Raw genomic sequence first — 14,120 nt, 5'->3', positions numbered from 1 at the left:
CTTGAGTCCAACTTCTTTGGGACTCTCTGAGCTTCCTGAACGGCCTGGAAGTCTATTTCCTTTGCCAGATTGGGGAAGTTCTCCTTCATTATTTGTTCAAATAAGTTTTCCACTTGTTGCTCTTCCTCTTCTCCTTCTGGTACCCCTATAATTTGGATGTTGGAATGTTTAAAGATGTCCTGGAGGTTCCTAAGCCTCTCCTCATTTTTTTGAATTCTTATTTTTCCATTCTTTCCTGTTTGGTTGTTTCTTTCTTCCTTCTCATCCACTCCATTGATCTGAGTCCCAGTTTTCTTCTCATCACTGTTGGTCCCCTGTGCATTTTCTTTCATTTCATTATCGTAGCCTTCATTTTTTCATCTAATTTGCGCCCAAAATCAACCAGTTCTGTGAGCATCCTGATCACCAGTGTTTTGAACTGTGCGTCTGATAGGTTGGCTATCTCTCAGTTGCTTAAAAGGATCAGTTCTGGGGCTTCCATTTCTTCTGTTCGAGCCACCCCTTCTCCCCCTTTCAGTCTGGTCACGCCTACTATGTATGAGGGGTGGAGCCTTAGGTGTTCACCAGGGTGGGGCACCCCAGTCGCTGGGTTTTGACGATATATGTGGGGGCGGGGTCCGAGAGGGAACAATGGCTCTCCCTCCACTCTCCATGGGACCTCAGTCCCCTCCGACGCTCCCCCTGAGCAAACTGGACCTTTCTGGTGCTGATTCCCATGTGGGTGGGCTTGTGTACCCCGTGGGTCTTTTGAATGACCTCTCCTGTGAGACTGGGAGCCTCTCCTTGTGCCTCAACCACCACAGGTGCTTTCAATCAGTGCCCCAAGGCCCTTATTTCCCAGCAGCACTGGGATCCTGGGTTGCGCACAGCGCCTTGCTTCACAATCCCCACCTTGCTGCGCCTGCCAGTTGCCACCCCTCGGCCGGGATTTTGCCAGCTGCCGCTTCCGCACCCAGGGTCTGCCCACTGCGGTCTTACATGCCCAGTCCCAACGCTCTGTGTGCCGTGCGACCCCTTTCCGCCCTGCTGCCCAACTCCACCCCTCCTACCTGTCTGGATGAATGTTTAACTCCTTGGCTGTCCACCTTTCTTCCATACAGTTCAATTTTCTGTCAGTTCTGGTTATTCTGTTTCTAAATTGCTGTTGTCACTACCTTGGTTGTGCAAGGAGGCACAGTGTGTCTACCTATGCCTCCGTCTTGGCCGGAAGTCAACGAAAGTCCTTTTAAAAAAACATTTGGGACTTCCCCCATTCCCACTTGGCTACAACCAGGAGGAGGAAAGGGCCCCTGTGCCCTGTAGTAAGAAAAGCTCAGCTCAGAGCGGCACGTGCTTTGGGAAGTGTCACGTGTGCACACGTGTGTACCTGTCCTCGGTCACGATCAGGGTGTATTTCTGCTTCAGGTCACCCCAGCCCCTCCCACTCCCAGCCTCACGCCTTCCCACGCCTGCCTAGCCATCCCACTAATAATACGGCTTATAAACCAACATGGGGAGAGTCCCGGAACCTGAGGGCTGACTGTGGGAGGTGGTACACTGTGTGGCTTTAGCCTTTATGAATAACAATTATTCTACAACACACACATAATGATGTCACAATAAAGACGGGTTTATGGAAACCTGTCCCTTCTCTCTAAGCCGTAGCCCTAAGCTACACGACTGAAGGACCATCAGCTCACAGGGCAGTGACTACCAGGCCCCAGGACCTGACGCATTATTAACAACTTAAATTGGGATCCCACAAGCCAAGTATTGGCAAAGTCATCCATTCTGGCCAGGAGGTCTAGATACAGGAGGAATGAGAAAAATCACCAAAAAAGATAAACCATTCTGAATATTAAGACAACAGGATTCCAGGAAACCAGGAGTGACAGGCTGCAGGCCGAACCAAGTGTTTCTTAGAAGGATGAATCCAGTTCTAAGGATTAGAGACACAGGACTCTGAGCTCCTCAACATCCCCCCCACCTCGAGAGAAGGGTTTCTAAACTCTCATAAAAGTTTTATGTAATTTAAATTTTATGTCGCTGGTTACACATTTTTCATTGTCTTAACTAATCTGGTTTTTCTATTCCTATGGCATTCTTCTTCTTTTTAAACACAGTTTTGGATAAATCACAGTCTTGTCTGACTGAGTATGGGAGCATTTCAATAAATGTTCCCCAGCTTCCACTAAATGCTGTCATCACTGCAAACAGCAGAGGGCAGTAGAGTGCAGAGGGAAAAAAAAAAAAAACGGTCTAGATTCAGGATGCAGGGGTGGGACCCTGGACACCTCCCTACACTCCTCATAGGAACCTCAACTTGCCTTCCATAAAATGCAGAGACTGGCCCCGTGTCTCTTAGTCTGTAATAGAGGCTGGCAAACCAGCCCACAGGCCACTTCTAGCACACCACCTGTTCTTGTGTGACCTGCAAGTTAAGAAGGGTATTTCTTTTACTTTTTTTCAATGGCTGGGGGAAATAATCAAAAGGATTAACAGTTCATGAAACATACCAAGCCTAAAATATTTACTGCCTGGCTCTTAACAGAAAAGAGGGCAATTTATAAGATTAAAGCAATTGTATCACCTTTTCTTCCTGTACTCATGATTATCCAAATGACCCAGACACACACCCACAAGGGGATTATATTTGGGAAAAGGAACTTTCAAGTCTACTAAAGCATCTAAAACCTACTCAAATGATGAGGGAATTCTGTCAGGACTCCTGATGTCATTTCAACCTCTGCACCTCCCCAGGGAAGAAGCAGCGACACAGGGTAGGTATTCTCGTAACGCATGAAAGAAACTATGTGTCCCGAAATACGGAGCAGAAGCAAGAGGGGGTTCATGGGCCCCAAGAGTTGTTATTTTGTAAGTTAGGTACTCATTTCATGGATTTTAGAAAAAAAAATACCATGAGCAATTTAAGCACACGAGCTTCCACATTTCACTTATTTAGCTTAGGATTAAGCTACATCAGAGGTCTGATGTGTAAGAATGTTAATGAAATAGGTAGTTGGGGGAGCAATGAAAGTTCAGGCAACAGTGACCCCTGCCAAGGGTCGAGGCCCAGGTTATAGCACTTTCTCAACAGCGTGCACCCCGTGGGGATGCACGGGCTGGGGAGTCTGGGTGATGATGCGCCCACCGTGTTCTGTTCAATGGACTCCCATGTGGGAATCCGCGTAAGCTTTTAAGGACTCTGGGCAGACAAAGGGAAGCCTTTCTGACACTGTCAGCCAAGTTCCGTCATCTGGGACGGGGCACACCTGGCTGGGATGGGAACGAGGAAGGCTGCAGCCTCTACTTTCAAGGACCAGAAGCCACTGGTTCTACTTAGCTCTCTCCTCTCCACCTATAGCCATTGTGGGAACAGCTACAAGCAGCACGAGAAAGTAACCAACCAACCAGAACCAACACAACCCAAGTGGGTGGAGCTCACAGTGAACTGAGTCCCTATCATTTCATCCTCTGGGGCCTCCTGTGGTCTCTTGAACCGAGGCCTGCTCCTTACGGTTCTGAGTGAAGCAGATGGTGGGTGGGGAGGGGGTGGTCAGTCTGAAAAGCTACCCAAGGTCTCTGCTTTGGCTGGAGGTCTAAGACCAGCAGTCCAGCCTGTAGGTGAGCTTTATCCATTCTGAAAAATATTCGGAAATATTTTGAGTTGACATTTAATAACGGGAGATTTCATATAAAAACATTTTCATGTCATAAATACAGATTTCTCAGGTCTCTGGAACAGTGTGAAGATCTGAAAACCATGAGTCCACAGTCCTGCCTGGCAACCACAGGCTGCAGCCAGAGATGGGGCATGTGCCCTGGGGTCTCCCCAGCACGGAGCCTGAGGGTTGGCTGCCTTTACCAGCATGCTTAGCAGGGAAGCTTCTCCGGGCCCACATCTTGAGAGGTAGAATAACAAAGAATAAACAGTGAAGGCCATGTTTCAAGAAAAACAACAGCAAACCTACTTCCTCGTGGAAGTAGTAGAATTCTTGAGTATTTAACATGCAACCAAATTACGTCTGGGTAGAAAGAATTCAAGGCACCCTTATGATCTGCACACTCGGCCAGCACAGACCCCCTCAGTGCCCGCACCCCCCCACCCCCCGCCATGCACACAGGCATCTGATCAGCAACCACCGAAAGAAGTAACAGAGTCGCCAGCATTTCTGTAGCACTTACTATCTATTCCGGGCACCATGCTGAGCACTCTGCTCTCTGATTCCCTTACCCCTCCCAGAACCCCGGGGACAGGTTCTATTGCCCTCATGTTACGCATGACGGAAGTACGGCCTGTGAGATGAGGTACCCCGATCAGAGCCACGCAGGGAGAGGCAGCAGAACTGGAATCTGAGACCAATGTCCTCAGTCTTAACCACCTCGCTGTAGCAAGTGTCAAGAACACGAGACAGGCCCTGGCTGGCGTAGCTCAGTGGATTGAGTGCGGGCTGCAAACCAAAGTGTCGCAGGTTCAATTCCCAGCCAGGGCACATGCCTGGGTTGCAGGCCATGACCCCCAGCAACCGCACATTGATGTTTCTCTCTCTATCGCCGTCCCTTCCCTCTCTAAAATTAAATAAATAAAATCTTTAAAAAAAAACACAAAAATGCAAGACAACTATTCAACAAGGCAACCTTTAAAGAGGGGGACAGCACATGGGGAAAAGACTGTTATGGGTTACCTGGCATGTTTCTCTGATATTTAAGCACTAAATGATGTTGACTGCATGGTTTTGACAGAAAAACAATGTTTCCATTAAAATAAAATGCTTGAGACAGAAAAAGCTGTGGCGGGAAGATGCTGTGGTTTATTCTAAGAGGCGTCTGGGCTGAGCCTGCAAGGACGTCTAGCCGCCTCCCTGCAAAAGGGCCTGCAGGAACTCAGGGGCGTGGCTCATTTAAAATTAAAATCCGCCCCACTGGCGTAAAACTCCAGGAAGCTCCCCCTGGCTCGGCGCTGCCGGCCAGGGAGGGTCAGCCAGGTGTGCGCCAGTGCACACCCGAGCCCCCGAGGGCCTGCCCCAGCCTCCCCCGCCCGGGGCTGACCTGTGCTCTTGTCCAGGAAGTCCATGGACTCCTCGCTGGCGCTGAAGTGACTCGACATGGTCTTCTTCTCGGGGTCCTGCTCCACGTCGGAGCCCGTGTGCACGGAGGAGTTGGTGCTCATGGGCGAGCGGGGCATGTCCGACAAGGAGATCCTGCGGCCGGCGCCCCCGCCCAGCATGGGCTTGCTCATCAGGATCTTGGGGGACGCCGTCATGTCGAAGTTGAGCTTGACCTTCTCCTGCTTGTCTATCCTGGCGGCGCCGGCGCTGGGGTTGTTGGGGTCGAGCAGCATTTGGTACTGGCTGTTGGGCGTGTAGGGCGTCCTGAACGGAGAGTAGTTAAAAACCCCAAACTTCCTGCGAATGTTCTCCACGTACACCTCCATCTCCTGCATTGCACTGTTGAAGATGCTTTTAGTCTTTTTCACAGAAAAAGGAATTTCTTTAGACATGAGGTAGCAATTATTTATCGGAACCCAGGCCCTAGGAGGGCAAAAGAAAAAAAGAGAGGTTAAGTCAACTTTGGTCATTTCCAAGATTTTTAACTGCTTTTCTCTCATAAACATCATTGCGGTAAGAGCACAGGACGTGAGTTCTACCCTCTTAACAAACACGTGAGCCCACGGCCAGGAACTGCCGACTGCAGGCACCGGGCTGCACAGTGGGCAGGTCCCCAGAGTGTATTCACCTTGTTTCACCAAACTCCACACCAGTCCAATAGCGGTCCCCCATTCGGCCTCCCCCAACCGCTGGCACCCTGTTGGGAACCGCCCTGCCTGGTATCAGAAGCTGTAGCCCCCGCCAGGGCTAAGGCTGAGGGAATGACCTTGGAACCGTATACCACCAAGGAGACAAGCTTATCTCCCTGGCAGGAGCGCTGCTTCTGCTGCTTCTTTCATAACTGGCCCCCAGTGCTAGGTCGGTTAGCCAATGACGAGTAAGATTCCCCAAGGGGGGAACGACCTAAGACAGGCACGGTCATGTGGGAGGCCCCCAAGGAAGGACTTTGGGGGCTACAGCAAAAGGGGGTGATGGACCCTTGCTTCTCAGCTTTGACATAGCCTGAGTTCTCATCCGCTGGGAGAAAATCTTCTTATCTCTTGGTTGCCTTACTTCCCTTGCTCCACCCTAAGCCTGAAACAATGACAGGGTGGTGCAGCCCTGTGCTGGAAAGGGCAGGTTCCCCCGGTGATCAGGCCTAAGAAAGAATATGTAAAATCCTGTGAAACCTGCTTTGTTTAGAATGCTCTCAGTTGAATGATAAGGGTCCAGGGAAGAAGTAAGTTTGTTCCTTAAAGTTTTACAACTCTTTTGACCCTGACTCAAAATAGGCCCTCAGACTTCCTTGTTACCTATTGTTTGATCCTTACTTCCTGGCAATGAGTGATGAGCTTTACCTGAATTCTTATGCAAACGAACCCAACAAAAGCCTGCTCAGCGGGGAGAACGGGACGCTCTCCCATAGGGAGGGTGGCCATGACGCTCCCCACCAGAGAGAGTGGCTGTTCCGTCCCTACTTCCCCACAGGACCTGGTTGTCTCTGTGTATGTTTCTCTCGTGTTTCAACGAGCCATCCACAGCATTCCACGGTCACTGCCAGTCGGTGGCCGTGCCAGCTGGCGCCCAACGTGGGGCCCGGAAGGAATCAGGATCATTTTCTTGAAGCCAGTGGCTACGAGCCGTTGCTGTGGACAACGCATCAACTTCGGGTGGATTTACGCATAACCAGCCCAGGTAAGGGCCGACAACCCGCACTCTTTCTTGGGTATGTCGTAGGATGCCTTGGACTCCAGGGAAATAGGTTTTTCTTTCTAGGTCGTCCTCTCTTGCGACCACTTTTGAAAACAGAAAACTTAGTTCTCAGGCGTGGGAGTGAGAGCAAAGAGTTGGCCTTGAAAAAAGGCAGTCAGGTAACCTGTTTTGGCCAAAGGCCACTTTTTCTCGGCACCTTCCATCCTTGTCCTTTCGCTCCGTCAGCCTGCATCAGGGAAGCCAATAGCTTGTGAAAGTTTTGGTTTCTATGGAACTCCAAAGACCGCTTCCCAGGTTTATATGAGGGCTTTGGCAGCCACCAAGCTCTGACGAAAAGAGGCCCTTTCTCCCTCCAGCTCTAGTTCTCGGGCGTCCCTACGTGAGTGGGGGCCTCGTGGAGGTGTCTGGGGTCTAATCCCTGAGACGTGTAGGGTACTCATAGGGAATTCCATCTCCCGTAATTTAACTTTTGGCTCATCCAGGGAGGCGCAATCTAAGGGCTGGTCACCCAGTGCTCCAAGCCCTCCCAGCTAGCTGGTCTAGACGACTGGGAAGAGAAACTGAGACCCATAAGCAGGGTTAGGGTGCCCCAAATATCCAGTACCCCTCTCCCAGACTGCCTTCCCCCAACAGCACAGTTGTGACCCACCGCACTCTCCTCACCAGCAAGAAGCAGGAACTGAGAGTGCAGGTGGCGTGAAACTGAAACTGGTTTTGTAATCGCCGTGCTTGCGGCAGGAGGAATTGCAGAAAAGGTTCGTTTATGTGTTAAGGAGTTTTTTTAAGGGGTTCTACAAATACTCAACCATAGGCAATGAGCTCTCTAAAGAATATGAGCAATGTTTTAAACTAATTCAGCTTTTTAATGTCAGCTGTTAAATGTCTCCCTGATAAGGGATTTTTAGATTTGAAAATATGGGAAAAGGCAGGACAGGGAGGTCCTCGTAGTCAGGAAAGCTTAGAAAGAGAAGGGGCCGGTGGGATGGTGGCGGCAGAGACTCTAGGTGCCTGCCGGACCCTTCCTGTGGGTCGGTCGCCCCAGCTGCAGTGAGCACCACGGCTGCGCCTGGTGAGCCCAGCCGGGGCACCGGTGTCCGGTGTGCCTGCGCTGGCAGCACGGTGGGGCCTGGTCTTTCTGCCAGTGACCGGCAGCAGCGTTAGGCAGAGTTGGTCCTCCTGCCCGGGCTTGGGGGAAAGAGCAAAGACTTTCCCTTTCATTAGCCTTAAAAATGGCCGCACCCACCATTCCACTCTGAGCGTATGACTGTGGCCGTTTCAGGGCCCTCCCTGGAATGGAATCACGCAGTGACTGCCCTGACACGACTGGCTTCGTCCACGCAGCAGGAGGCCCCCAGGTGTTCGGCCGTGCCGTGGCTCCCGCGTTAAGGAGGGAAAATGTCCCACCGTGTACGCATACCGCATTTCCCTGACCCGTGCGTCTGTCGGCGGAACGAACATTCCAGTTGTTTTCAGAATTGTTTTTTTTTTTTTTCTTAAGGCAAACCCAACTAGCCTAGCAGGCTTGCCAAGACTTTTAAATGCATATTCCATTTCTCTAAAATGACTTGGTTGGAATGGTCAATAAACGATCCACGTAACAAACACATTCTATCATCAGGACTGAACGTGAACATGAACTTAGCCAAAACATTAAAGGGCTCAATAGACTTAGTCACTTTAATCCATTAAAAAAAAATAATAACTCTCCCTTGGCTTTGGGTTGGTAGAGAATAACAAAATAGTCACTGCATCCTAGACCACACCTCCCAAGAGAAAATTATTCCCCAATCTCACTCTTTTGCACTCAAACAAGAAGAAACTCTTTCAAAACTGGAGTTCTCCATGGGATTAGGAGGAAATGTCGGAAAAACCATAACCCTCCACGGAGGAGCGTGGTTTTGAATGTGAAAATAATTCACATGGAAAATAACGAGAAAACAGCCCCGTAGTCCTCCGGGACACACCCTCCACTCCCCAGGCTGGGCCTGCCTTCCCACCCTCCACACCCCACACACCCTGTGCCCTGCAGAGCCTTCGCGAGAACACGAGCTGCTTCTCTGGAATCAGTGGCCCTGAGTGGCCACAGCCAGGATATGGGCGCACCACTCCCACGCTCTGCAGAAGGCAGAGCCAATACTGGAAGACCCAAGGTGTGACTTGGTCACGTTTTGAGCCATTTTGCCGCTGGGAACCAGGTGGAGTGTGCCTTCCAAGGCAGCCTTTTGTCCTTCCCAGCCCAGGAACTCCAGCCTGGCGCCCAGCTGCAGGAAGCAAACAGCACCGTGAGGAGGAGTGAAGCTCCCAGCCAGCCTACAGCGAGCACCCCCTATCTATGCAGGAATCTGAACCCCACCCTACCAAGCCTTCCAAGGTTTCAAAGAGAAACAAAGTATGAGCTTCTTCTATTACATTTTGCCCCAAGTTTCACAGTCGGCATCTTGTCCCTAGTTTTAAGGAAAAAGCGACCCCGGACAAATAAAGCAAGCGCACAGGCTGTGTGCAACCTGACAGTAACACACCCTAACACTGCACACCCCAGCGGAGTCTGCTCTCTCCGAGTGCTGGCCAGGACTGGCTTCCCGTCCATCCAGCTCTCCGCCATCTCTCTGCTGAGACCAGAGGAACCCCAACTGCAGCCAGTCGGAATGGCCTGGACTCCACCACATGTTACAACAGGGTGGGTGAGAATCCAGGCCGGATGGGAGTGATCCCCAGGGCTCTCTGCAAGCAAGTGACTCCCCTGGCCTGAGCCAGCCTCAGTGCTGCCATCACCAAGCTGGAGGACGAGCCTCAACCTGGAGGGGCGCCAAGGGGAGCAAAGGAAACGCCCCAGTCCTGGCACCACCAGGCGCTGATGAGCCCTGCGGACACTGTGACTGCATTTCTCCCACACTGTCATCTGGTATCGGGGCCTTACCTTTTCCTCCCCAGGTTCTTAAGGGCCTTCAATGAAGCTGCTTGGCAAGTGATTTCAGGAAAGTGAGTGTTTCTTTTCCTTTAAGCAGGCCCAGGAAATATTCAAAGGAAAATTAGATTTGCTTAACAACAGAAAGTCTGTGGGGGCAATGTCGTGGGGTGGGGGCGGGGGGGGGGGGGCGCAGAGTCACACAGGGGAGCTGGCGTTACACTTTCTAGCTCTGGGCCTCAGATCTGGCATCGGGAAAACGGGCAGAAACACGGCTTCTACAAAAAAAAAGTGCCTGCTGCACAGTCGGCCCTCAGTTAACGCCAGCTCTGCAGGAATTTAACAGAATGTCTTCTACAGTTTTATATACTACCTTGTGTGTCTATGACATGAAACAGGAAAACCAAGGTATTTTAAAGGACAAAAGGCATGAGATGGGACTCTTCAGAACATGCCTTGATTTGCATGAAGAGCCTTCCCTGGCTCCAGGATTTACTCACTTGACAACGAACATGGAATGGTCTGTGGCCTATAAGAAATCTTACTCGACTGTCTTTTTTTTTTTTTTTTAGATTTTTATCTACTTATTTTTAGAGAGAGAAGAAGGGAGGAAGAGAGGGAGAGAAACACCAATGTGCGGTTGCCTCCCATGTGGTCCCCACTGGGGACCTGGCCCGCAACCCAGGCATATGCCCCAACTGGGAACTGAACCAGCGACCCCTTGGTCTGCAGCCCACGCTCAAACCACCAAGCCACACCAGCCAGGCTTACTCCACTGTCCTGATGGGTTTCCCTGACACCTGTCCCGGCTCACGGTTTGGCTCTACAACCCCAAAGCAGGCTCCCCTGCAAAAGGGCGTGTTCTTCCCCCCTGGAGCCTCCCGGTTGCGCTCCTGGGTCTGACCCAGAGCAGACTGTGAGCAAACAGGCCCCATTCTGCTTGAAGGACATCTCTGCGGAGGGAGGGACTCTCGCCCTTTTAGGAGTGGCTTCTCCAACGGCTGTCAGAGACTCCCTGCTCAAGGCCAGCTGACATAGGCCTGCAAGGCTGACGTGCCGCCCCTCTACCACTATGGGTGTCCGTCACACCTCGCCCAGTACACCTCCTTCCCCCAGAAGCAGCCCAGCAGCTCAGCACATCCCTCCGAGGGGACACCAACGGGGGCTAGAGGAAACCTCACAAACATCAGACTGGTGCTGCTGACTTTTTCCCAAATGTAGGGGCCCCACGGGGAAGGTGGCATCTGGCAACAGAGCCAGCACAGCTCATGCCCTTGAGTCACCTTCAACGGCTGTCAGTAGGAGTTAGGATGTCCGTGCAGAGTGGCTCAGCTAAAGGCAGAATCAAAAGACTCTAAGGGCCTGCAAACACTGGGTGCCTCTGGGTCCGTATCCTCAGTCTATCCTACTGTGCTATACTGGACAGTAAGAACAATCCCAGATCATCGAGATGGCCAACACCTGCGTGCTCTAAGGAAGCGACACAACCTGCCAGCGATTCCCCCTGCTCTTCAAAGAGAAGCCAGATTCCTCACAACAGCCCATGTGGTCTGCGGGCTGACCAACCCCACCTCCCCCACCCCATGTCTTTTCATCCTCCCCTCCCCCATCCCGTAACAGGCCCTGGCCCTTCCGAGCCTGAGCCGCTGCTCTCTCTGGTCCTTCTACCGCATCTCACATACAACCCCCCGCCGCCCCCCGCCCCCCACAACCCCGTACCTCCTGCCCCAAGACCACTGTGCCTGTCTGTTTACTTGTACGGTACCTGTCTTCCCCACCAGAATGTCAGCCTTTTGAGGGGCAGAGAGACAGCGTCTTCCTACCCAGCCCTAAACCCCCAGTACCCAGTACCCAGCACCCAGCCTGGCTGGCCGGCCCACAGCAGGCGCCAAATACATACTTCTTTGGATGAACAAATACATGAATTTTTAAAAGATTTCCAACAAAAAAAAAGGTCAAAATCAAATAAAGGGTAATAGAGTACCTCCTAGCAAACCCACGATCATCTCGGCTACCTTCCACGCCGCCTCCCGACACTGCACGGCCTGGGCTCCTAGTAAATGATTTCACGGATTACTTTGGAATTCGCTCTTGTCTTTGGTTTGCAAGACGACGAGTGGAAGGTAACGCGGAGAGCAGGGCTTCAGATCCCGGTGTTGCACAGAATTATAAACGGTATGTCCTGTGTGTTCCGTGGCTGTGTCTACAACACAGGGCCCGGCCGAAGTAACGCCTGCTTGAGTGTGGTTGGTCGGGTAATACTACAGCTGTGATCATTTGTAGTTTTAATTTGAACATTTCAGCTAACCTGTCACAGGGTATGCTTGAGGGCGATGTTGTTATGCTAGAGATTTACACACTTACGATTTCATGATGAACGATTTTGTGATAACAAAGCGGGGCGTTATTTGTGCCGGACCCTGCGTGTTTGGCATTCTGTCCTAAACAGCCTCCCCTACACGCTCCCACACTTCGTCAACCTGCTTGGTGAGGCTTCCAGAGGGCCTGTGCCTTATTTAATCATGACTTTACTTGTTAAGATGGAGCTCAGGTATTAACTGCTGCTCATCTCGGTCTACCTGTCGTTCTCAAGCACGCGGGGGGGCTGCGCTCTGAAGGGAACTGCTAATCACTGCAATAATTTACTTCGCTGCGAGCAAGGGAAATGGGAGGGCAGAAAGGCTGGGAGGGAGGGCTCGCACCTGTCAAAACAGCAGCCCCTTATCATTTCCCATTTTCGCTTCAGAGAAAAGGAACGCGGGGAATTACCCCTCGCCATGATAGGGGATCCATTTACTGGTGATGTGGGGAAATGCCTCTGATCCCTGAGAACATTATTTTCAAAACCAATTAGCACAGTGGTTTGATTTACTCCAGGAAAAAAAATTGGTTTTTTTTTAAGAACAGCAACATTTACAATAGCCATGGAACCTTATTCCAGTGCTGGGTTCACCACCAAAAGCAGGAAAGCAAGATTCTCTTCTAACACACCTGCAACAGCTGGAGCCCACACACTCCCAGGCCGAACACAGCGCAGGACGACACCTTTAAACTCCCAGATACACGATCACCGGTCAGCACCAGGACCCTCAGCAAAGTGGGGGCCACCCCCTCTGCGCCCTCTCATACCCAATGGTATAGCCAAGGCTCAGTGAACACTACATGTCTGCAGCCCATGTTCAACTCCCACCTGTCGTGTTGTCCAAAGAAACGGGCATCGACCTGCCCGTCTTTGTCCCTCAGAGCTTTTGCAGGCCAGAACGGGAACCCCTTCAGTTTCGCCCAGACCAAGGGGTGTGGATTGCTCTAGGAAGAGAAAAACAAAATGCAGAGTCTGTATGCACTGGACAGCAAGAGACACACACACATAGAGCTTGGGGTTTGGGGATAAAGCGAAGTAGAGGTGACAGAGGCCACCAGCTGCAAGATAACTGTCTCACAGTCTCCCCAAGAGGCGTGCCCCCGGAGGGGTGTGGCCAGTAGGACGAGGTGGAGGTGGGAGTGGGGTTACGGGGTGAAACCAGGAACTGGGCACTGACAGCTCTGGGTGTGAGGCTGGGCTGTGCCATCATTATCTGGGTGGCCGGGAGCCAGAGATGCCACCCTTCTGTGCAGCCCAGAGACGGTAACCCTTACAGCCTCTGTCAGGTGGGAGGGAGGACTAAATGTGCCTTCTAACTAGATTGTAATCAGGGCATTATCAGCCACGCTTATTCTTTAGGGAGGGCTACTCAAACCCTAAACAACTGAGGTGGTAATCTCCAACGGCAGGAGGAGACCCGAACTGTGTTCTCATTCTCAACTTTACTTGCCCCATCCTGTCCCCCAGTACACTCCACTACCACCGCCAGCCCCCTCCAAAATTACACCTCTCCCCGGAGAAGACCAGCTTAGAAAATGCAGATCTGCGGGGAAAACAAGGGTGATTTTCCTCCCTGGACTAGCCCCTGACCCCTACAGATGAAGATATCATAGACTTGATCCAAGGAGCCAGAAGGAGATAGTTCCCAACCTCTTAAAACAGAACAGTGAGTGACCCATCCACGTACCACTCATGTCCCTGTGGGCATTGTTTGGCGAATCCTCACTCTCCCTGAGGGGCCCCCTTCCACTCTGAACCCTGAAGTCTGCCCAGGCTAATAAACCCACTTCCCATGCTGCCTCTGACCCACGACCTTTCAGCCAAAGGGGGTTCTCCTACCTGTGTTACCTTCACTCTGCTATATATATATTTTTATGATCTTTATTTTGTTTATTTTTAGAGAGAGGGGAAGGGAGAGAGAAAAAGAAACATGGGTCAGCTGTCTCTCACACCCCCCGAGCTGGGGACCCAGCCAGTAACACAGGCATGTGCCCTGACCGGGAATCGAACCAGCGACCTTTCAGTTTGCAGGTCAGCATTCAACCCACTGACCCACACTAGCCAGGGCTCTACT

At 51.5% G+C, this 14,120-nt stretch overlaps 1 protein-coding gene across 16 annotated transcripts in view; it reads right to left on the bottom strand.

Moving 5' to 3' along the window:
- ZMYND8 (zinc finger MYND-type containing 8) overlaps positions 1-14,120 on the bottom strand; it is a 114,989-nt gene that overhangs the window by 44,137 nt on the left and 56,732 nt on the right. For all 16 annotated transcript variants that reach the window (XM_045832830.1, XM_045832826.1, XM_045832836.1 and 13 more), the window contains 2 exons: positions 12,875-12,990; positions 5,029-5,510 (listed from right to left, as the gene is read on the bottom strand). In XM_045832830.1, coding sequence (XP_045688786.1) covers positions 5,029-5,510; positions 12,875-12,990 — 598 coding nt within the window. The remainder of the gene's footprint in view (positions 1-5,028; positions 5,511-12,874; positions 12,991-14,120) is intronic.

This window comes from Phyllostomus hastatus, unplaced genomic scaffold, assembly GCF_019186645.2.
Source record: "Phyllostomus hastatus isolate PE091 unplaced genomic scaffold, TTU_PhHast_1.1 phas_contig_17, whole genome shotgun sequence".
NCBI classification, from domain to species: domain Eukaryota; kingdom Metazoa; phylum Chordata; class Mammalia; order Chiroptera; family Phyllostomidae; genus Phyllostomus; species Phyllostomus hastatus.
The sequence above is the reverse complement of the archived record's forward strand: the minus strand, read 5'-3'. Positions and strand labels throughout refer to the sequence as shown.